The following is a 22,671-nucleotide window of genomic DNA, read 5'->3' as shown; positions in this document are numbered from 1 at the left end:
ATGTTGTCTTAAGTATTTCTTTTAATCTATTGTTTGCTCTCTGACTTTCCCTCTCAGCACGCCTACTTTACATGGCATCAAAAGTACAAGAGCATCTGTTTACAACAATGAAACGAGAGCCCTCGGTCAAACCAGCGCACCTGCTTTTCCAGTCAGTCAGTATCAGAAGGGAGGATTATCCGGGGTTAGCTGATTGGCTCATTGGCTAACAACTTGTCAATCACAAGCCGTTAGCTGATGACGTGCAGTTTATCAGTCAAAGCCACTCCTTGCTCATTACATTCATTTTCAAAATACCAAGATGATGAGAGGAAAAACTCTCAGCTTCATAGCTGGACTCCTCTAATCAGCGGTTAGGCCATAGTGGCTGTGCAGTAGATGAATCAAATCGTCCTGTTTATGAGGGGAAGCACATCAGAAAAAAAACATTCAGTGACAAAAGCTGAACTTTTTGTGTCCCGTTACATCTGGTGTAAAACTAACCCAGGATTTCATAAATAGAACATCATACCAACATGGTGGTGGTAGTGTGATTGTCTGGGCCTGCTTAGCTGTTTTACCACCTGGACCACTTACAATGTGTCCGGCCTTCAGTTCACCGTCTGAAAATTTAAGAGCACTTGGGTTACGCAGGACGATGATATGAAACACACCAGGCATCCACATCTGAATTGCCCAAAAAACACCAAAATGAAGGTTTTAAAGTGGACTAATCAAAGCCTGGACTTGGCACGACCTTTAACAGGCAATTCATGCTAAATTAAAACAATTCTGCAAATAAGATGTGAAAGACTCATCACCAGTTATCATAAAAACACTTGATTGCAGTTTTTGCTACCAAGGGTGGCACAACCAGTTATTAGGGTTAGGGGACAATTACTTTTCCACACAGGGCCAGGTAGATTTGGACAATTTTTTTCCCTAATTAATGAAAAAATCATTTAAAAACAGCATGATTGGAATTACTCAGGTTGTCTTTGTGTAAAATTACAATTTGTTTGGTAAAATAAAACAATAACAAACCAGGAAGAGGGCTAAATACTTTATCACACCACGTCACTATGTCAAAATAGATTTGGATAGAACAGAATAGAATAGACCTTTATTGTCATTAGACATGTACAACGAAATTTGCATTACTTTGAAATGTTTGTCCCTGACAAGAAAATGTAATTCCTGACAAGTAGAATCCGTGTGCCTGTTTCTGTTTAGCAATGCTCGCAGTGAAGGGGACACTGAGGGTGTTATTTTGATGTAATTCAGCGCCTCACAGTGTGTTCTTACCCTGCTTCATTTGAAACCTTTACAGATGATCATTTAGATTGATTGTAGTGGATTTCTATAATATCAGTGGAGGAGAAGCTTCAGACAATATAGGAATGCTGCCGAGAAACGCAAATATGGCTATTTCGTTCTGTTCTGCCTATACTGTAAGTGGTTGGTAGTTAAAGAACACCTAACTAAGAAGCAGAGATTTACTTTGCAGACCTGCTGTATCAATTTATACCAATGGTTTCCTAATGTTATCCTTCCTTTCAATCACACTAAATAGAATATGCTGAGAAAGAAAGGCTGTTAGGGACCCTTTCAGTTTTCCTCACTGAATTCAAAAAGATCCAAACTCTACTCGAGATTTAAAATCTCAAACTTGCAGATGTAGCTTGTTTATTTTCCCCCTTCAGGGCCATTCAGAGATGCTGTAAGACCCTGAAGTCTTTGATGTAGGTTTTTCAAAGCGTCTGAGATTTAAGCGCTGATGTTGCATTTTTGCAGTTCTGTCTGGCCAGCAGAATAAAAGTTTCTTGTTGGGCCAACACTAATCACATAATCCCTAGTTTATAATTTGGGATTACATTTGTCTGATATTTTTTGTGCAGGAGCCATTGTACGATGACGAATAGTCAGAATTTACTGAGATCTTACTGCTTCTTTAGGCAATAAATATCCCAGAAAGATATCTTTCTCCTCAGAGTCCTATATTGACTGCTAATCTAACAGAGTAAGTCTAGGCTTCCTTAGAAAGCAAATTTGCTCCCTCACCTCTGGCGCTCAGAGCAAGTGCTTCTCCGACAGCGCTGTCCTCCCAGGCTGTTTGTTAGCTAATAGCGAATGATGCTGTGGCAAGTTGAGTGACATTTTGAGTAGCAGCCCTTGTGGGACAAGAAGCATCTGTTACCAAGTGCATCAAGAAGGCTGAACACTAATTAATAGCCTGTCCTGTTTACACAGTTTGATGGAAGAGTGTTAGTTCAGTCTCCTCCAAGTTCTCAGGACACCTCCGCCTCTTTGGCATTAGAAAACCATCATAGTCTCTTGTTATCATCTGAGTGAGCATCTTTTTGGATCTGACTATGTAAAAATACATTATATTAAAATACGTATTTAAATATAATGTTAAATATGAGATTTGTCGTCAATCAGCTCTTGGAGTAATTATGAAGACTGACCTCTGCTCCAAGGTTTTCTCCAATCTAGCTTTTACCAAGCTTTGTTATCCTTTCTACACTAACAGCTGTCAATGACTTTAAATATATGTTTCTGCTTTCTCAAAAAATCTTTTACTGTCACGACGGTAACAATGTTTTTAAAGTAGCTCCAAATACAGAGAAGATGTTCAGCAGCCAACAGGACACCAGATCACAGCCCGACTAAATATACTTTCAATTTAATTTAATTTATATTGTGCAAAATCACAACAACAGTCACTCAAGGCCCTTTGTATTGTAGGGTAAAGGCCCTACAATAGGACAAAGAAAACCTTGGGAATCAAGTCAATCCTCTATTAGCAAGCACTTGGTGACAGTGGGAAGGAAAAACTCCATTTTAACAATATGAGGCTCAAGGAGGTCTGCCACGACCAGTTGGGGATAAGGGGAGCGAGTGTATAAACAAACAGAGTGAAAAGACGTGAGTTAAGTGGCAAATCAGTTGAATTAAACACTCCAGGGACATGGATAGTAAGGCACATGTAAATTTAGTCAAAACATTACTGAGGGCAGGAAAAACACAAAGGAGGGAAGTATAAACAGAGAGAGTGAGCAGCTGACTTGCAAAAAAAAGTAGGAAGTAAAGTAAAAGAAGGATTGGAGGGACTATACAGGGTGGGCCATTTATATGGATACACCGTAATAACATGGGAATGGTTGGTGATATTAAAGTCCTGTTTGTGGCACATTAGTATATGTGAGGGGGCAAACTCCTCAAGATGGGTGGTGACCATTTAGAAGTCGGCCATCTTGGATACAACTTTTGTTTTTTCAATAGGAAGAGGGCCATGTGACACATCAAACTTATTGGTAATGTCACAAGAAAAACAATGGTGTGCTTGGTTTCAACGTAACTTTATTCTTTCATGAGTTATTTACAAGTTTCTGACCACTTATAAAATGTGTTCAATGTGCTGCCCATTGTGTTGGATTGTCAATGCAACCCTCTTCTCCCATTCTTCACACACTGATAGCAACACCGCAGGAGAAATGCCAGCACAGGCATCCAGTATCCGTAGTTTCAGGTGCTGCACATCTCGTATCTTCACACCATAGACAATTGCCTTCAGATGAGCCCAAAGATAAAAGTCTAAGGGGGTCAGATCGGGAGACCTTGGGGGCCGTTCAACTGGCCCACGACGACCAATCCACTTTCCAGGAAACTGTTCATCTAGGAATGTTCGGACCTGGCACCCATAATGTGGTGGTGCACCATCTTGCTGGAAAAACTCAGGGAACGTGCCAGCTTCAGTGCATAAAGAGGGAAACGCATCATCATGTAGCGATTTCAAATATCCAGTGGCCTTGAGGTTTCCATTGATGAAGAATGGACCCACTATCGTTGTACCCCACATACCACACCAAACCATCACTTTTGTTGTTCCAACAGTCTTGGAGGGATCCATCCAATGTGGGTCAGTGTCAGACCAATAGCGGTGGTTTTGTTTGTTAACTTCACCATTCACATAAAAGTGAAGCCTCATCACTGAACAAAATCTTCTGCGTGAACTGAGGGTCCTGTTCCAATTTTTGTTTTGCCCATTCTGCAAATTCTGTGCGCCGATCTGGGTCATCCTCGTTGAGATGCTGCAGTAGCTGGAGTTTGTAAGGGTGCCATTTGTGAGTAGCTAATATCAACCGAAGGGATGTTTGACTAATGCCACTCTCCAATGACATGCGGCGAGTGCTACGCTGTGGGCTCTTGCTGAATGAAGCTAGGACAGCCACTGATGTTTCTTCATTACTGACAGTTTTCTTGCGTCCACATTTTGGCAAATCCAACACTGAACCAGTTTCACAAAACTTAGCAAGCAGTTTGCTAACTGTAGCATGGGAGATGGGTGGTCTCGTAGGGTGTCTTGCACTGAAATCTGCTGCAATGACCCGGTTACTGCGTTCACCAGATATCAACACAATTTCGATCCGCTCCTCACGTGTTAACCTCTTCGACATGTCAATGGCTGTGAACAAAGAGAAACTTGTAAATAACTCATGACAGAATAAAGTTACATTGAAACCAAGCACACCATTGTTTTTCTTGTGACATTACCAATAAGTTTGATGTGTCACATGGCCCTCTTCTTATTGAAAAAACAAAAGTTGTATCCAAGATGGCCGACTTCTAAATGGCCACCATGGTCACCACCCACCTTCAGGAGTTTGCCCCCTCACATATACTAATGTGCCACAAACAGGACTTTAATATCACCAACCATTCCCATGTTATTACGGTGTATCCATATAAATGGCCCACCCTGTATATGGGCTCAAAATGTGGTCATAAATATTTTGTACTTGTAAATCAGGATTTGTATGTGTAAAAAAGATTTGTGTGTGGACTGCAAGTTACTAATGCCAAATTTTGTACGAATTTTGACCCTATTTTTCTTCCTTTCATCTGATTGTTCAATGGTCATGTCAATCACAAATGTAACAATCCAATCAGAGAACAGATGGGTTTGGCTGTCGGAGGGGCGCTTTTTTTGAACTGCAGGTCTTTGAAGGGAATAAATGCCCTTTTACATGCCAACCCAGCGTTTTCCTTCATCACCACGAAGGAAAACAGTCTGTGGTCGTCCGAGGTTGGTGGTGTGTCACAGGTCTACGTGTTTAATACAGGGACTTCCACAGCCTTTTCAACAGCACTGCTTTCTTTGTTATGAATTAGCATACATGTTTTTATTGAACATTTGAAGAACTAGCAAAAAAAACCCAGAAACTCTTGTAGAGGACATAAAGTCAGAGATAGAAAAGACAAGCAGCAGGTGCATCTAGTACAGGTAGAGCTGCTGCAAAAACCCACAGAGCTCAGCAGCCAGCGCAACAAATTCTGGATCCTTTGCTTTTAGTTAGCATTAGCAGCACATCCTGCGTCCGATGTGAAAGGACTTTTATGCTGCCCACTGTGACTCACAGCCATGGTCCCGGGTCAGCCCTGACTTTGTGTTAAACTAATCCTAAAGTAATAATGGTATTTCTAACCACTGATATAACACAACGTTATCCTTTCAACAACTGCTGAAAGTTACGGGACCTAGCTTCTATCATTTACACAGAGATCCTCCAGCTTCAAACTGTCCACACAGTCCACACACAAATCTTTTTTACACACATACAAATTCTTTTTACACATACAAATCTTTTTTACAAGTACAAAATATTTATGACCACATTTTGAGCCCATAAATATAGGAGGACATTAAAAAGGAAGGGACTCAGGAAACATAAATGCAAAGGATTAAAGGATTACACCAATAAACAAGGAGCAGTACAATGACCGTAACACAGTAACGATGATCAAAAATATACATTTTATTCTCTGATTCTTTCCCTCCCACAGACGACAGTTAGCTGAGTAAAAGAGATTAAAGGGATAATCCACAGATAATGTTGACTGACTCACAAATGAACACACAAAAAGGTCACAACTGAAGTAACAGGATGTGAAATCCTGAATTTTAAGTCTTTGGGATGTGGCAGTTTCCATCTATTGTCAAATTTCCTTTAAATGTCACAGGGAAGGGCTCTCATGCTTAAAGAGATCGGTGCTTATCAGCAATTTTATGTTGACCTTACACTGTGTATTGTGGGAGTGGCGCTTGACTCCTTCCCACACTGACACCTCGTACAGACGTGGCAATATCTCCACAACAGCTACTCCCACGTTATTGCACTCTCCCACACTCCTCACACAAAGTGAATCACCTGTAATGTTGGGTCAAAGGTTCCTTTGTGTTTTCATGTTAGGAAGTGAAGAGCAATAGTTTTGACTGTAATAGACAGGAATTGAAATCGCATGATAGTGTTCTACCCTCGCCAAGCAGCACTTTGCCCAAAGAATAAGCTGCTTATCTGTGCATCTCCCCAAAGTGAAGAGTTTGACGTGTAACGGGTGAGGCGCGTGTGATGACTGTCCCAAATGAAATATTTCAGCACAGTCATGGAAACTTTGAAATCTGTATTTGCTTTATGTTCACATTGCAGAAAAGGATGTGACTGCATATTTTTGCCATCGTTCAGGAGTTGCGTGGACTGTTGCTTTACTCTGCATAGCCATTCCCTTTTCTTTTTTTTGTTTGCCTAAACGTATTAAGCGTGAGCCAATATGTGACCTGCCCGGTGAGATGGCAAAAGCAAACACTGTCTCTTTCTTAAGCGGGATGCTGTACCAATCCACCCATCACCATGACAAAGAACACGTCAGTTTTACTTGTAGAACTGAGAAAAGTCATGCTTTCTGTATTCCTGCCATCACGTGTCAAAAGTCACAATATATTCCTTCATGTTACATAAAGTATTATTAATCCACAGTTTAATTGCAGCGCTTGAACTTGAGTTGTTTAAGTGCTGGCAGGTAGTTGAATTCCTCTCTCAATCTTTCCCTTATTTACTGCCCTGAAGCTCATTCCGTCTCCCCTGACTGACTGACCTCAGTTTGCCTTTGTAGTAATAAGCTTGCGGTAAGAACAAGCTCTGACCGCAGTGGCTCCCCGGAGCTCCAGCTCAAACCACAAATGCACAGCCAACCGCCTCCCCAACACAACCTCGCTCCGTTCGCTTCCAGAGGTGAAGGCACGGGCTGCTTTGTAGTGCTCCGTTATTTCGTTTTAAATGATGTTATTAGGCCATTTAATTCCTGACTGAGCCTTTCCTGTCCGCACTCCAAACCCTTGTCTTCACACTTGTTTTACAAGGCAGATGCTAGTGAGGTAAAACGCTGCCAGCTTCAGGCTCCGCACTCAACGCTGAGTAGAAGTGGAATGAAAGGAACCAGGATGCAGTGTTCGCTGGTCTCTCTCCCGGCAGAGCTCACCTCTGATCAATTTAAGTGTGTTTTATTTTTAGAGAAATTAAAACATTTATCGTCCTCCTTGTTTGTTTGTTTGTTTGTTTGTTTGTTTGTTTTTCATATTCAAGCCCTGATGCAGTGACATCATCAGAGTCTTCTAAATAAAATTTATTGTTTAGTTATTGTTAGGTGCACGTGGTCTTTCAGTCAGTCAGTCTCAGGTTTTCAGGACAGTTAACAATGAAGTCTCATGGTTAATGTTGAACGATGCCACGTGGTGTGCTGACAAAGATAGATGTCACATGGCACCAAAAAAGCTTTACACGTAAATGCAAAGCTGACCTTTGTCAGGTACAAATGACACCAATTCTGTAGAATTGCTCACATATTCTTTCCCCCGTTCTGTCGCAGCTCACACCCCAGACAACAGTTTCCTGGGCTTTGTTGTGGAGCAGCACCTCAACGCCAGTGACATCAAGCACATCGATGACGTTAAGAGACAGAATCAGTCACTAGTCTATGGCAAGGTGGACAACTTCTGGAAGGTAACATCATCTTTAAATGCTCTTATATTAAACTTAAATTCATTTATATTGTTACTTATATGTGCCTTTATGTTTTTCTTTGCACATGTTTATGATCTACATTCACTGCTTGCAGTCACTGTGTCTATACACCTCCAGATTCCACCTTTTTAACAGTTACAAATGGGCACAAAGTTAGATATGTATGTCCTCCCTGTGAAGATGACAGGGACAGACTTCACTAAGCATGCCAGAGAAGCCCAATGCACCAAGGATAACCCATTGTCAGCCCTCTGAGAGCTCTGCAGTGAAACTCTTTGAACAACCTTGGGTGAAACTTTCACAGGAAACTTAATAGCAGTCTGGTTTAGGAGCTCAAATTCAGCTTATCACCTCCTTGGTGGAGGTTTTAATATATTCAAATGCATGCTCACTCTGCAGCACAGAGACCAAGGGATTACTGTATCCTAGACAAAAATGGCTTGGAGACTTTGGGGAGATTTGAACATTGTTTGGCTCGACATGGATGGCTGGATTAGTACCCAGGCCTTGATGAGCTTTCAGCTGACACCACGTATGCTTCTGAGTGGGTTGCTCCAGATCCAACTGACTCTATAGATGTCTGAACTCGATGGGATAATAATAGATGCTACAAAGAGAACTGTCGTCGTGTAGGAGGCAGTGTGATAAAGATGTGGAGGATTAAATAATAAGCCCAACCTAACCGATTAATGATCTTACTCTGGAAATAATACTGTTCTTGTGGATTGTTCCACTTGCTTTTATCTAACTTTACTTGCTGCCTTTAAGCTCATTTAAAATATGCGTACTGTTTTTTGTTCTTTTTATTCATACCTTTACTGTGTCTCGGAAAATCTGAGAGAACAGTTCTCAGCAGCTCTTACTGCGTCGGCAGACTTCAGCTTTGGAATAAAACAGAGCGCAGACAGCCTTCACTTGACAGAGAGTGACCCTGTCTGCAAGCATACACTTTGCACTGTGTGCAGAGGATATTGATGGAAAGGATTTTGTTCCTAAGAACAGCAACACGATGTGTCGTTATGCACCACAATGAAAACTGTGATTATTAATTTGAAGTTAATATTTGTGGTGAAATATTAAATCAGCTAAATTAATACTTCTTAGCTACCTAACTCATGGACAAGCTGCTGTCTAGTCCCTAAATTAACTTGCAATAATCAACTAAGTGTTGCATTAGTTAAATATTACTTTAGCTGCTCTAGCAAAGGCAGCATAATATCCCCCAAAGTTATCATCACAAATAGATTACGCACAAAATATAACACCGCAATCCAAATAAAGTACAGTAATCGGTAACTGACAGTCCTCGTTTTCCACACAGTGGTGCTCTAGCAGAGCACGCTGGCCTATTCTTGCTACACAGTCAACTGGTTAGTAATGACATGTTCACGCTGTCATGTTTTCATACGAAGAAACTTGTGTTTGTTTGAATTCGTGCTACATCCGGTGGTAGAATGTGACGTTGTTAGCATGCTCATTTCTGTTAAATGCATCTAGCTAACAATTTTAGCCGTTTGTATTGATGTAATTACCTGTTTGCACTTACAGTTTTAATTACACTTTGAGCTTCATCTTAGTACTGACGTTATCTATCTATCTAGTTATTGTTATCATTATTATTATTATTCCCTGCTGGCTTGCTGAGGGTGTTAGTAGCTGACTGGCTTATTATTATGCCAACCACTGAGGTGATTCATCCTCAGAGAGGATAGTGAGAAGAAGTTCAAAAAAAAGAGCCCTCCTAATGTAAAACATATTCAACACTTACACTTCCAAGCCACTTTATAAGTCTGTAAATCCCGAGGCGTTACAGTTTTTAATCCAGAGGTGTACTGCTGCGGTTGATGGCTTCTTCTGGTGAGTCACTACACACACAGTATTGTGCCATTCAGTCCGGCTTTAAAAGGGCAGACGGGGAAGCCCATCAGCTCCCAGCAAGGGGCATTAGCTGCTAATCAGACTCCCGAGCGCGTTCATTACCTCCTGCTTTTAATTAAAGGGCCGTTTTAGGGCTGACTGATAACGAGTTGACTGGCTTACTGCGTTTCCCTTCCTTGTTCGCTTAAACCGTGCGGTGCTGCCATCTCCTTCTATGTACTCGAGAGGTTTCATTTCAAAATGACGTATCGTCTTTTTAAAGTAGAAAGTGAGACCTGCTGTAAGAAGAGGCATAATGATTTCTGGCGTTAAATTACAATTCCCAATAAGAGCTGTCTACTTTTTGTTATCATTACGATTCCTTTCTTCAGTGTTTCTCATTATTATTATTACCTGTTATGTATGATTTATGAGTTTGAGTCAAATTAAAGGTAAATTCAACCTGTGAAAAACACGATTTTATTTAACTAACAGTGAAATAATTCAGACTGCAACTAAAGGAAAGGGTTTGATGATAAACTGTATATAAAAGATGTACTTCTTGCACTCAGTATTTTCTACTTTTTAATTGTTTTTTTATGAAAAAATTATTTTGTTGCAGAATTAATTTGTAGTATAAAACAACCCATCATAATATACTGTTATAGATTACGTTGGCCCACTAAATCACTGGTGGAAAATGTTGCCATAGAAGCATAAGGAGTATAATGATGCTGTTAATGGAGACGGGAAGAGGAAGTGGTGAAATTCTGCTTCTGTTCTCGCATCCCCTTTAACCCATGTCCACACTAGTTCAGAGCTCACACTGCTTTAAAAAGAAAAGCTTCTTATGCGTCATCTGAACAGCAGCGCTTTGTACATTCACGTTTATTTTATTTATTTGTTGCTCTCAGTGAGCGTAAAGCTGATCTCTAGACAAGTCTTATCAAATGTTTTTGTTTTATTGAGCCAAAACAGCAAAGGAGCGTGAAGAAAGTGGACACTGAGGATGAAAATGTGTGGCCCAAACAGGAGCCAGCCTCCTGCACAGGCAGGTTTAATGTGGGGTTTTGGTGGGTAATAGACTTTATGTAAAACAGAGCTGTTTGAAAGTATGGTCACTTTCATCCCACAGGTGTGTGATGGGAAGCAGTGTGTGGAGTAGATCGATCACAGGGACGCACGCTCTCTCTTATATAACGTTTGTGTAGATTATTTGAATGTTATACGTACTTTTGTTTTTCTTTTGTCTTTTTTTTTTTTTTACATAATTTGAGCTATTTTCCAAAAAATCTTGCAAGATACACGTTATTAAACCTTTCACGTGGGCAAGAGCGATACCCATGTGCCATATTTGTACCTCCAAACGGGAATCTGGTGGGAACACGGGGTACAGAACAAAAAAATGCAGTCTTTCTGAAACCCCGCAGAGATTTAATTAGAAAAAAACACACATGCTGGGAGCTTACAGAGGGGGAGGTGTTCCATGTTCATTACATCCTTCTCCAGAGAGGATGTATACTCAGAGCCTGAACACTGGTGTCAGAAGCGATTCCCTGTGTCATGAAAAATTCATGCGTGATAAGGTCTGTCTGGCTGAAATGTTGCAAATAGAAATAACTGTGAGCTCATTAAGTGCAGACAGTGACCGAGACGGTTACAGCAAAGGTCCCTTAAAAGAAACCAATCATTATATCTCCTCATTTTCTATCTTATGTGTTCTGTTGGACATGTTGGATGTTTATATTAAGCATGGCCAACACGTTAAATAAGAAGGTCAGTTTATATACGCATATACTCCTCTAAATGCTCCATTTCACACTGTATTTTTCTACTCTTGGCTCTACGTGACATTAGTAATATCAAATACAGAAGCCCCATTCACCCACTGTTCAAACCAACTCTTTACATGTTAGAAGAAATTTGTCTCAAAGAGAGGAAAGTGAGCAAAAACGAAAAAGGTGGAGATGAACTGGAAGGGTGGCACCAAGGCATATACATATACAATTATGCTCCTATTAGCTGTTTGCCAGACGACACCCCTGGGCAACAGAAATATGAAGTCTTGTGTAAAACTAAAACATGTCACAGGTTATTTGGGAGCAGTTTAGAGTCGGGGGAGCTGTGAGTGCTGCACCTAGTGTTGACCAGGATTATGAAAACTGCGGTGGAAATGAGTAGATCTCTTTAATAAAAATCTTACTCTAGGGATCGTAGCTGATCGTATGTCTGTTAATCAACATGCATGAAACGTACTAGGTACCAGGATTATCAGCATCTGTATAGCTTTATGGATTTGTTTGATAACACTTAAATGTGTTGTTTTAACACATGAGCGAACTAAACAAGTTCTTTTATATTGCATTGAGTCCTTGGCTCTGTAACAGTGATGAGTAGCAAGCCTCTACTCATTAATAGTAAACTGGCTGTTTTTCATTTGGCTGTGTGTGACCTCTGAAAAGCACACGGTAGCAGGTGGCTCATCTGACCTCGAGGTCGAGCACGGCTGGACGTGAAACGGCGAGGGAGGTCCTGGTTTTTGAGACCTGAAATAAGATGGCTAGACTTCCTTTGAGAGAGCTGTTTCTATAGCAACCCATAGCTGGAGGAGTAGAAATGCAGACCCAAGCAGCTGAGAGTGACCAAATGCCCCCCCCCCCCCCCCCCCCTTAATCTTTTCCCATTCATTCACATACACACACACATTATACAATCGAGCTGTGTGTCGGTGGCTCCTGGCAGGTCAATGTTAAGAATGTAATGGCAATACAGTTTCACCAAGGGGCAATGAACAGGCAGTGATGATACCATTAATGTTCAGTAACTCAATATTAATTGTAACTGTAATAATAAAAGTAAAAATGATACATTTAGAAGATTTATAATATATTAAAGAGGAAGGATTCTTCTCTAACGCGTCTAGGTTTAATTAAAAACATCAACGAGTGATTATTGCTTTTACCTTGACTTACAGCAGCAGCGTGCTACATTAGTCGGTTTTCCTATTTCACAGCATTCAGCGTGTACGAGAGCATTTGATGAGACAGAAGGGAACATGGAGAAAGGTGAGAATGAGTGGGCTGTACAGGGAGGAGAGCTGCAGGCCCTTGGCGGCATATCAGAGGACATGGTGAAGAAAGACGAATCGCACCGCGCTGACAGGGAGAGAGACACAAACGCACACACGGAGCTCACACAAGCAGCACAGTCAGAGCACTCTAACCCTTGTAGGCTCATAAGCAGACAGCATTGTGATTCCCCTTCTATGATAATCCAGTTGAGTCGAACATTAAAGCTCAATATGAAGTTTGAGGGAAGAGATGGGCTGGGTTGGAAACATTTTTTATTGCGGTTATTAAATTGACTTCTCCTGTCACAGATGTTTTATTAAATTAGGCTCAAGACATTTCCAGAAGGTGGGAGCTGTTATTGCTTTTCTTTGTTGATCTGCAGTGTTAAATATTCAGTTTGCCATTTGTAGTATTTTGCAACTGGAAAAGCAGGACATCCTGAAAAGAAACAATACTTAGCAGCGAAATTCATGCATTTGGTGCTGAAATGTACAAAAATTCATAAAATTTTGGTACACATGATGAAATACTTTAACTAAGCCTGGGTCTGTATTTCGAAAAAACAAAAACTTAGAAATTACTCAGTTTTCTGATAAACGTTTTTTATACTTTTTATACAGTATATATAATTATATCTTAAATACAGATATAACAGATATAATAGACAACAGTGTTAGTATTCAAATACAAGTATATGATACAGTTCATGCATGAATTAACTTTAGTACCACTGCAATGAATGAAGGCTAGACTACAATTTTATTTATTTTTTTATGAACACATTTTTCCACCTCCGGCCTTCAGGCCCCATGTGTGATACTTATCTACTTATATATTGCAAAGTAAAGACCCTACAATAATATAGAGAAAACCCCAACAATCAGATGACCCTCTACATTAGGCGACAGCGAGAAGGAAAGACGTCCTTTTAACAGGTAGAAACCTCCTACAGGACGAGGGATATGGGACAAGGAAGAATACCCATTTCGGTTCAAAGTAAAAATTTAACCTGACCATCAGCTGGACGTGCTCTGTTGGTAGTGTAGCAAAGAGGCTAATAAAACCAATAAAAACCATGGGTGTGTACCTACAACGCTGAACTAACACACACACACTGTGCATACAGTCTTATATTTGAGGAGCACACAGACAATTAGAACGCAGTCTTTAGTAATTCTTAATGTTTGTCTACCCTAGATTGAAATTTGATTTCAATCACTGAAATTGTGAAACAGTGGCAATTGATAATTCAACCAGTGAGAAGAGTTGAACTGTCATCTCTGTGATTTAAAGAGACAAGTGAAGCTGGCAGGGTCATTTGTCATTGTATGTCCTGGTTTTAAAAAAGTAAAGAGGAAACACGCATTGAATATTGACACGCTCTGCTTCCACAAACATTTACAGGAGAGGTGTTTAATTTAGACAGCACAAGGACAGAGCAGGAGAACACACAGAAACCATAAATAAATCAGTAAATTGTAGTAGCTCCATTTGGTTAACAAGGAGAAATGTATTACCCAGCACCATATCCATTCTGAATGTGAGTACCTTTCTTAGCCAGGAATTAGCTTAAACTCCTCCCAGTAGCACCTATTTTGTTCCCTGCACATTTTTGTCCTTTAAATGTGTGGAAAAATGGTATTCCCCTGTGCCTTGAGCTACCATATACAAGCCTTTAATAGCACCCATTGAAGCGTGTGACAGATACAGGTGTTTCTATCACAGCAAGGATATTATAGCTCCGGTTTCTCTGTTTCTGTTTGCTTTTTATATGATTATGATTATTAGTCCTCCTCTACAGGACTTGAAATTCAACTCTTTGTCACACACCAGTCCAGGCTGAAACACTTGGATGATTAACGCAGAGCCTATACACACAGCTGGGGTGGCAGTCATGTAGCACCTCCTCTACTGTCTCACAATCAAAAACATGCTCCGTGTGGTGGAACTACCAGATTCCTCCAGTAGATTAGAGACTGCTCTGCCTAATGGGGCATTGCAGGGTATTGAAGTGTAATGACCTTTCCTGACTGCACCCCAAGCATCTCTGGATGCAGATTTATCACCAGCATTCCTGTGGCTATTCCTTCAGCATCTGTCAAGCTAGCTATTGAATTTTCCAGATTGTCCATGAAGGTAGCAGCGCCAAATGAGCCAACACACTGGTGATCAAGCCTTCCGATAAAAGTGTTCCAGTATTTATAGTGTGCTTTAATATTTGTCACAGCAATGGTTTAAAAGCATTTAAAGGTTATGAAATCATCACAAGAGAAGCAGTGTTTGCAAGCTTTGCACCTGCCGTTGTTGTTAACCACACATGCATCTACAATAGGAAACAACAGCAGGCCAATTTGAAATACTAATAGAAGCAGAGGGAGCAGCAACGGTGAGCTGTTAAATTAATAACTCATCAGGGGTTTGGTATGTACACTATAAGCTAGAAGTACTCACTGGTCTGCTTTCACACTCATATGAACCTGAGTGACATCATATTCTTAATCTGTAGGGTTTAATATGATGTGGGCCCCGCCCTTTGCAACTGTAAAAGCTTCAATTCTTCAGGGAAGTGTGTTTATAGGAATGCTCCCAGAAGCACATTCGTGAGGTCAGGAAATGACATTGACATTGACATTGGACTCTGTGCAGGCCAGTCAAGTGCTTCCACACCAAACTCTCATCCATGTCTTTGTGGACCTTGCTTTTTGTACTGGTGCACAGTCATGTTGGAACAGGAAGCAGCCATACTCACAGAGCTGGAATGCTGAACCATTAGGAGTTCCTTTCAGTGGAACTAAGGCAGAGAGGTTGCGCAGGTCATCTGCTAATCGGAAGGTTGGTGGTTCAGTTCCTGGTTGCTCCCAGTCTGCATGCCAAATATCCTTTGGGAAGATATTAACCCCAAGTTCTACAAATGTTAGATAAAAAAGCACTCACTTAGAAAAAGCATAGAAAAAAGTGCTTGTGTGAATGGTACCTGGTGACTAAAGTCATTGTGTCGGCCACTACATCTGCTTTACATATCTGTGTATGTGATGTTTTCTTTTGGGATGTGTGAAAGGGAATCATTGAGCCATCAGCAGATGTGGTGCTGAGCTTGACTCTGTGTCCTCCCTGAAGTGACTCCATGGTTGATTTTTAAAACATACAGCGACAGAGATAAACCTCTCTGCAGCACCGTGTACACATCACACTTAAACTGCAGCCTTTCTCCAAGGCTCAGTATATCACTGCAGTATGTGTGTTGAATGGGTCTGAGTGTTGTGGAGGGAAATGATTTTTCCCGTCTCTCTGAAGAATGGCTGAAGTGATTTTTTTTAAAACTTCATTTTATTCTTTGCTTTGATTGACAAGCTTGCAGTTTTGGGGCCCCCAGAGTCTCTCAGTTGGAAATAATTTCAGATTGGGGAGGGGGCCTATCTGAGGTGCGTTTGATGTTCGATGTTGAAGGCGGTTTGATGGTCATGTAAGTCGAAGCGCATGCATCTGTCTGCATTCTGATGAGGCTCAAGCTCCCCACACCTCTTCAGGTTACTGCTCGACTCAACAGTCTGCTCTCTTTTCTTTAACTTGAGGCCTGAGAACAAAATCAAGTTTAGGAGGACTGTATACAGTTGTGTACATGTATTTCAATGATTTTCTTTTTTAAACATGTCAGACCCCTGTATGGAGCTCAGTGTTTTACCAGTTGAAATAATCCTTCTTTTTATCCTATACCTGTCTGGAAAAAAAGCAATTTAACTTCTACCTTTAAGAAAACCTCTTCTGATTGGCTGCCTCTTTGTAAATAGGTTTGTAGAGATGTTGCGAGCCAAGAGTAGAAAAAAACCCTGAGCCTGAGCTTTTTGGCTTACAGAGATCACTTGTACTTACACTGGCCTTATTTTTTTATCCATGTTTAATATAAGCCACTGTTCTAACTGTGCATGTGTATGAAAGGAAATAGATAAAAGCATAATAGATTCCCTTTAAACCAAAAATGTGTGTGGGTCTGCTGTTCTCCGATTCTGTGTTGCTCACGCTGTCTGCTTCCATCCCTGGACACTCATCCCTCAGCCCGACAGAAAGCAGCAGCCTCCTCTCCTGTTTCCTCTTTGAGCCAAGGTTTACAAATTCACTCTGATTTACAAGGTCATAAAACGCACCTCCTCCTCCTCCCCCTGCTTCAATCAGCCTCGCCAGCTCAGGCAGTTATTTTATAACTCCCCGAGCACGTGCTCCTGTTCAAGGCCGCCGCAATCGATGTGCTCCCTGGTTTCACGTTGCATATCACACGCGCTCTGAAACCTACACATATACGTACAGTACGGACGGGCGCCCATCACCCTGCTCGCCCAAATGCACGCAGGCTGTCAGAGGGGGAAGACTTTGAGCCTGCTCTAAAGTCATAACTTCTTTGTAATTCACAGCGTGCTGACAGCTGAGATAGGATCATGAATAGAAGTTGACATAACATCATTACAGGAAAGCAAAGCCAAGGAAATCCACGATAAATCAAAAAAAATGTTGATCCACTTTGCAGTCACGCTCCTCTAGCTCGTCGTTGTTTTTGTAATGTTCTTCATGCTCTAGAAGACATCTGGATAGTAAGTACAAAGCTGAGTGTGGCCTGAAGGGCCGCAGCAGTCGACTGAGTATTCATCCTCCGCATACAATCAGGGTTACTGGAGCAGTCCCCATTTATTAAAAAGAAAGAAGCTCACATCCTGCTGCCTTCAGACTTCTTCCTTTTATTGTGTGTGGATTTTTTTTTTTAGTTGCATATTTGCAAATCACTCTTACAGATGACGCAACCTGTCGCACACTTATTTTACAGCACGTATACTCACCCATGCTTCCTGGAATGGCAAACAGCGAAGTAACCGCTGGGACATCACATATCAGTTTGGTGTTTTGAAGCTGAGCATGATGTGACTGTGAAGACCAGGGACAGTGCGCGACTGTAAGCTGACAGCTTGGCGTTAACACTTTAATACTGTAGGCTTGCACTACAGGATTTTTCCTGGTTTTTAACTCTAATGGGGACCATCAGCTACAAAATTTAGACAAACTGAATTGATTATGCACTTATCAAGAACGTGAGAGCCATTGCGTCACCCCCTGCTAGCCGTTAGAAACAATGCACGGTTAAGGCAGTTAGCTTTGGTTTCACAGTTCATACAGACAGTTAAACCATGATTTAGTCACGCAGGAGCTATCACTGTTGCACATTGACTTGCTGAACACACTGTGACACTTGGTGCATTTGAGGGTTTTTTGAATTTTATTGTGTTTTACAGTCTTGCTGTTGTGTAAAAGTTGCAAGAGTCGTTTTTTTATTATAGGGTTTGTTGGTCATAAAAAAAGACGTGACTGCCAACCGACTGCAGTAATATTCAGAGTATTAGTTTATGAACATAACATCAAAAACTCTGCTTTTAAAGTAATCCCAGCTCTTTTAGTCAGTCAGTGCACCATAAACTGATGTAAAAGTAAAAAATATGTTGCATATGTACATAATTAAAATATTGATGTGAATCACCAGACTGCATTAGACGTATTTCGGTTATTGCTTTAAATAAGACAAACTTGTAAAATATCAGAGTTATAGACCAGCAGTTTATTTGCTCGTCTTTTTTTCCTTAGCGTCTTCTGAGCTCCTGCAGCATCGCGTTAGAGTTTCAACGCTGTTCTGCTTTCTCTTCAGATACCTACCAGTAACCTTGATTAGTAAAGACCTTCTCACTCACTCCCTCTCACACTCACACAGGCACGCACACAAATCCTGGCTCAGCCCTCCTGAGTGAGGAGATTACAGGATAGTGATTTCACCTTCTAATTAGGACTTCATCTCACACACACACACACACACACACACACACAGAGGCTGCTTTAGTTACAGCAGGCTGGCTGGAGGCATCTGATAGCCAGGCCTCCAGGGACCCTGACGAGCGACTACCTGAAATTTAACCCCCAAAAGGAAGTACTGTGGGAGAGACACACACACACACACACACACACACACACACACACACACACACACACACACACACACACACACACACACACAACAGCACAGAGCAGGAACAGATCCTGGAGGTAGAACAGATTCAAAGGCAGGCTCGTGTGTAGGACATCTGATTTATACTTTTAACAACAGTGAAGCCTTGCCTCTCTATGAGTGTTAAAGCTCTTGTAAACAATAATGTTCCATTATAGAAGTGTGTGTGTGTGTGTGTGTGTGTGTGTGTGTGTGTGTGTGTGTGTGTGTGTGTGTGTGTGTGTGTGTGTGTGTGTGTGTGTGTGTGTGTGTGTGTGTGTGTGTGTGTATGCACACATACATACTGGTAATTGTGGCTTCACATCACGATGGAGAAGAGTGGCAGCTTTCATCTTACTGCCTCCCTGAAGGGTTCTACCTTAAGAGTGCTCAGCTGCACTGTACCCCGCTCCCACAGGGCTCAGTGCTTAGAAGGCACAGGATACAGTTAAAAACATATTTTGCACTTCAGTTCAGCATTTTATGTTTGAGTGTTGCTGGGTTATACAACAGTTATGTCCTTGTTTTTAAAAGTCGAACACCTGCTGCGGGTTTCTCTGTGGGAGAAACTTAAATATGATAGCCTAAATAAGGAATAATGTGCAGAACCATGTCAAAAGCAAGTCCAGAAAACTTTTGACTGGGAGTTTTTAAAGAGCCCATTTTTCTAATTCACATGTTGCCGTGTCTTCTGTTCATCATTAGCTAACACATGTCCTTTTGAGACCTTTTGCATATCTAAATCTGCAAACAACAATCTGATGTGGCTTAGTGACAGTTGGGAGGAAGAGCTTCCTTTTTAACAGGAAGAGATCTTTAACAAGGCTTAGGGATGATCTACCACGACACCTTTGTGGGCTGCATGTCCCTCTACTTGACATTAGTTTGTAGAGAGGCATGCATCTGATGTCAGCTGGTAGACTTCTATTGCTCTGAATGAACTGAGAAAATTCAGTTCAGTTTTATTAATGTAGCACTGAATCACAGCAACAGTATGCTTTACACTGAAAGGTAAAGAGCCTGCAGTAGTCCAGAGAAAACCCCAACAATCAGACAAGCCCCCCCACCCCCAAACAAGCACTTGGCTACACTGGGAAGGAAAAACTCCCTTTTAACATGAAGAGGCTCCGAAGAGAGGCAGTAACTGATTAAATGCAAAGTAATGTATAAACACAGAGAGTGAAAACCACTTTGAATGCTGTTTATTGTGAGGCGGCACTGCTTCCTGTCATATCCGTCCTCTCTTCAAACCTGTGTGAAATACCTCCAAACCGCAAACTCTTTGTGCTGTCTGTTTGATTCAAAATAACAGGTGTGAAATGTCACCAACCAAACAGTTAAACCTCGTTCCAGTGTGGAGAATCTGCAGTTCAGGCTTGCTTTAACATCTGCAAGTATGGCTGCAAGTTGCTTAACTAATTACCGAAAAAGGAGCTGATATATCTCAACTTGCAGTGCCTAGTATTTGTCTCAAGTTAAAATCAAAAAATTGTCCTACATTTACCACAATGCAATTGGATAGCTGTAGCTGTTTGTCTTTAAAACTCCTTTCCCCCATTGTAAAATTGCTAAAAAGAAGAGAAAAAAAAGTAACAACACTGGCAAAAACACAGGGGAACTATGTGTTTGTCTGTTAGCAGTAGACGCCCCTTTAAATTAGATTAGATTGTTTTTCTATCCATGTTTCACATTTGACCTGATAATCAGTTTGTCAGCATTCCTGTGCAGTAGAAACAGGCCAGGCATGACTTTAAGTGTAAAAGTAGCAGGATTACTTGGTTTTGGGTCTTCTTCTTTAGGAGCATAACAGATCAGGTAGACTTTACTAACAACAGATACTGTGTGCACCGATGCTCCTTTTACAGTGCTATTTTTAGCTGAGCCCACCACTCAAGCCAGATGGTCTGTCGAGTAGCCTGAACAAAAGTTCACCAGGACACGAAATGAAATACTGATACTGATCCCCTCAAACAGAAATTGCTATTCAAAGAGCTTTTGCAGGAGAGGAGATTTTGTCTCTAAATTATACCAGTTTAACCTAAAAAGGTTGACGTTTGAATGCTGCTTTGAACCTAATTTAAATTGATCTGCTTCATTTCCTCCCCATTTGTTTTTTAGGACAAGAAGAAGTACCTGGACATCATTCACAGCTACATGGAGGTTCACGGCACAGTACACGGCACCAGCACCGTGCACCTCCCGGGCTACGTTAAGAACCACGGCATCCTTAGCGGCCGAGACCTTCAATTCCTCCTGAGAGAAACGAAGGTGAGAGATCCTCACTTTAAATTGTCTAACATGGAAAAATGAGCCTTGAGGGAAATAAAAGTACATGGCTGCAGTTCTTACTAGGTGGCTGTAAAAGCCACAGATCAACTCCCACACTTTGCCACACTGACATTTTTTAAAATAATGAAGAAATTGTAGCGAGGCTTACCTGCAGTATATCGAAGAAACGCTGTATCTTTATTAACTAACCTTGGACTTTTTGATGCGCCGTGACTACAAAATCACCTCTGAATGTTTTTCTTCTTGCTTTATATTTAGTCTGCTTGTCAAAAGAAATTGAAAAAAGAAATATTGAAGCACATATCAGTGCTACAAAAATAAATCTACAGGCAAGTTGGAGTAAATATGTGATTCTTCTGAGACTTATTGGAGGTTTGGGTGGAAAAAATGTCTTTATGTGAATAGAGGTCTTCTTCTGAAAGAGCCTTGAGCCAAGTGGCTGTGCTTTCTCTGAGCCTGGCCGTTCACAGAGGTACTTCCCCATTCATACTCCAACCACTCGCACTGACAAAGACAACTACATGGCAATGTGTTGTGTAGAGCAAGCTCTTCAGAGGCAGTGACGTATGAGAGGCAGGTTTCTAGGTTTTTACGAATGTATGCATGGCTGCTAAACATACAACACTTTGTTTTACACCTATTAAAACAAACACTTGTAGGCAAAAATAATAAATAATTCCCAGAAGCTGCAGTCCCCTCTTGTTGTAAAAGCAGTTGCTTTATATCTATAATTAGCTGTCCGCTTTAGTTCTTTCAAGGCTTAAAGTTAAACATTATTAGAGTTATTGCAGCTTTGTGCAGGTTCATCTTTGATATACAATGTATGTTTTAAACTAGACAGTTTTACCACCGGATTGATTTATCTTGGGACACATTCATTACACAAACATACCTGTTGCCCTAGAAGTCTGCTAAAGGTCAGGACACTGCTTCTCACTTGAGCCTAAACCCTGATAGTGTCCATAACTGCCACACAGAACAGAAATACAAGGAGAAGAAGCAGAAATCGATTTCCTGTGAGGTCTGCCATGACCTGTCATGGTTTTGCTAAGACTGCACGGTCATGAGGGGAGGTGTTCTGAACGGTCTGTGGACCCACTTTGAAAACGTATCCAAAAAATTCCCACCGAGCTGCAAACTTCTAAAGAGCTACAGAATGAAAATGACAAGATCCTCACATAGCTGACAGCAACATCCGCTGGAGGTGCAAACTGGCACTAATTCAGCTAAGAATCTCTCTGGCTTCAGTCTTCATCCCTTTCAGGAAAAAATGAGGTGAGGGGAGGCTTCGATTTTCTTTAGCCTCTGAAACTAGATACTTTCAGGCAAGGGAGGGACATCAGAGCGAGACGGCCACAGCTCACGATACAGTCAGTTATAGAAAAAAAGATGGATATATATCTAAACCTCTTTGTCCTTAGCAGAGCTGCAGAGTTGCTTTAGCCATAAAACATTAGTGATTCTGTCCTGAGCACCTGAAACCAAGGATCCGGTGATGTTCGAGGCACCGAGGCACAGAAAGACAACGATGCATTCTGCAGTGGAGCGGATCATTAAAGACTGAAGGCAAACAATGCTCCACCAACAGTGCAGTGAA

General features: G+C 41.2%; 1 protein-coding gene across 3 annotated transcripts in view; it reads left to right on the top strand.

The window, feature by feature from the left end:
- mgat5 (alpha-1,6-mannosylglycoprotein 6-beta-N-acetylglucosaminyltransferase) overlaps positions 1-22,671 on the top strand; it is a 107,430-nt gene that overhangs the window by 71,793 nt on the left and 12,966 nt on the right. For all 3 annotated transcript variants that reach the window (XM_026157599.2, XM_080297881.1, XM_080297882.1), the window contains exons 11-12: positions 7,687-7,820; positions 20,904-21,053. In XM_026157599.2, coding sequence (XP_026013384.1) covers positions 7,687-7,820; positions 20,904-21,053 — 284 coding nt within the window. The remainder of the gene's footprint in view (positions 1-7,686; positions 7,821-20,903; positions 21,054-22,671) is intronic.

This window comes from Astatotilapia calliptera, chromosome 23 (genome assembly GCF_964374335.1).
Source record: "Astatotilapia calliptera chromosome 23, fAstCal68.1, whole genome shotgun sequence".
NCBI lineage: Eukaryota > Metazoa > Chordata > Actinopteri > Cichliformes > Cichlidae > Astatotilapia > Astatotilapia calliptera.
The sequence above is the reverse complement of the archived record's forward strand: the minus strand, read 5'-3'. Positions and strand labels throughout refer to the sequence as shown.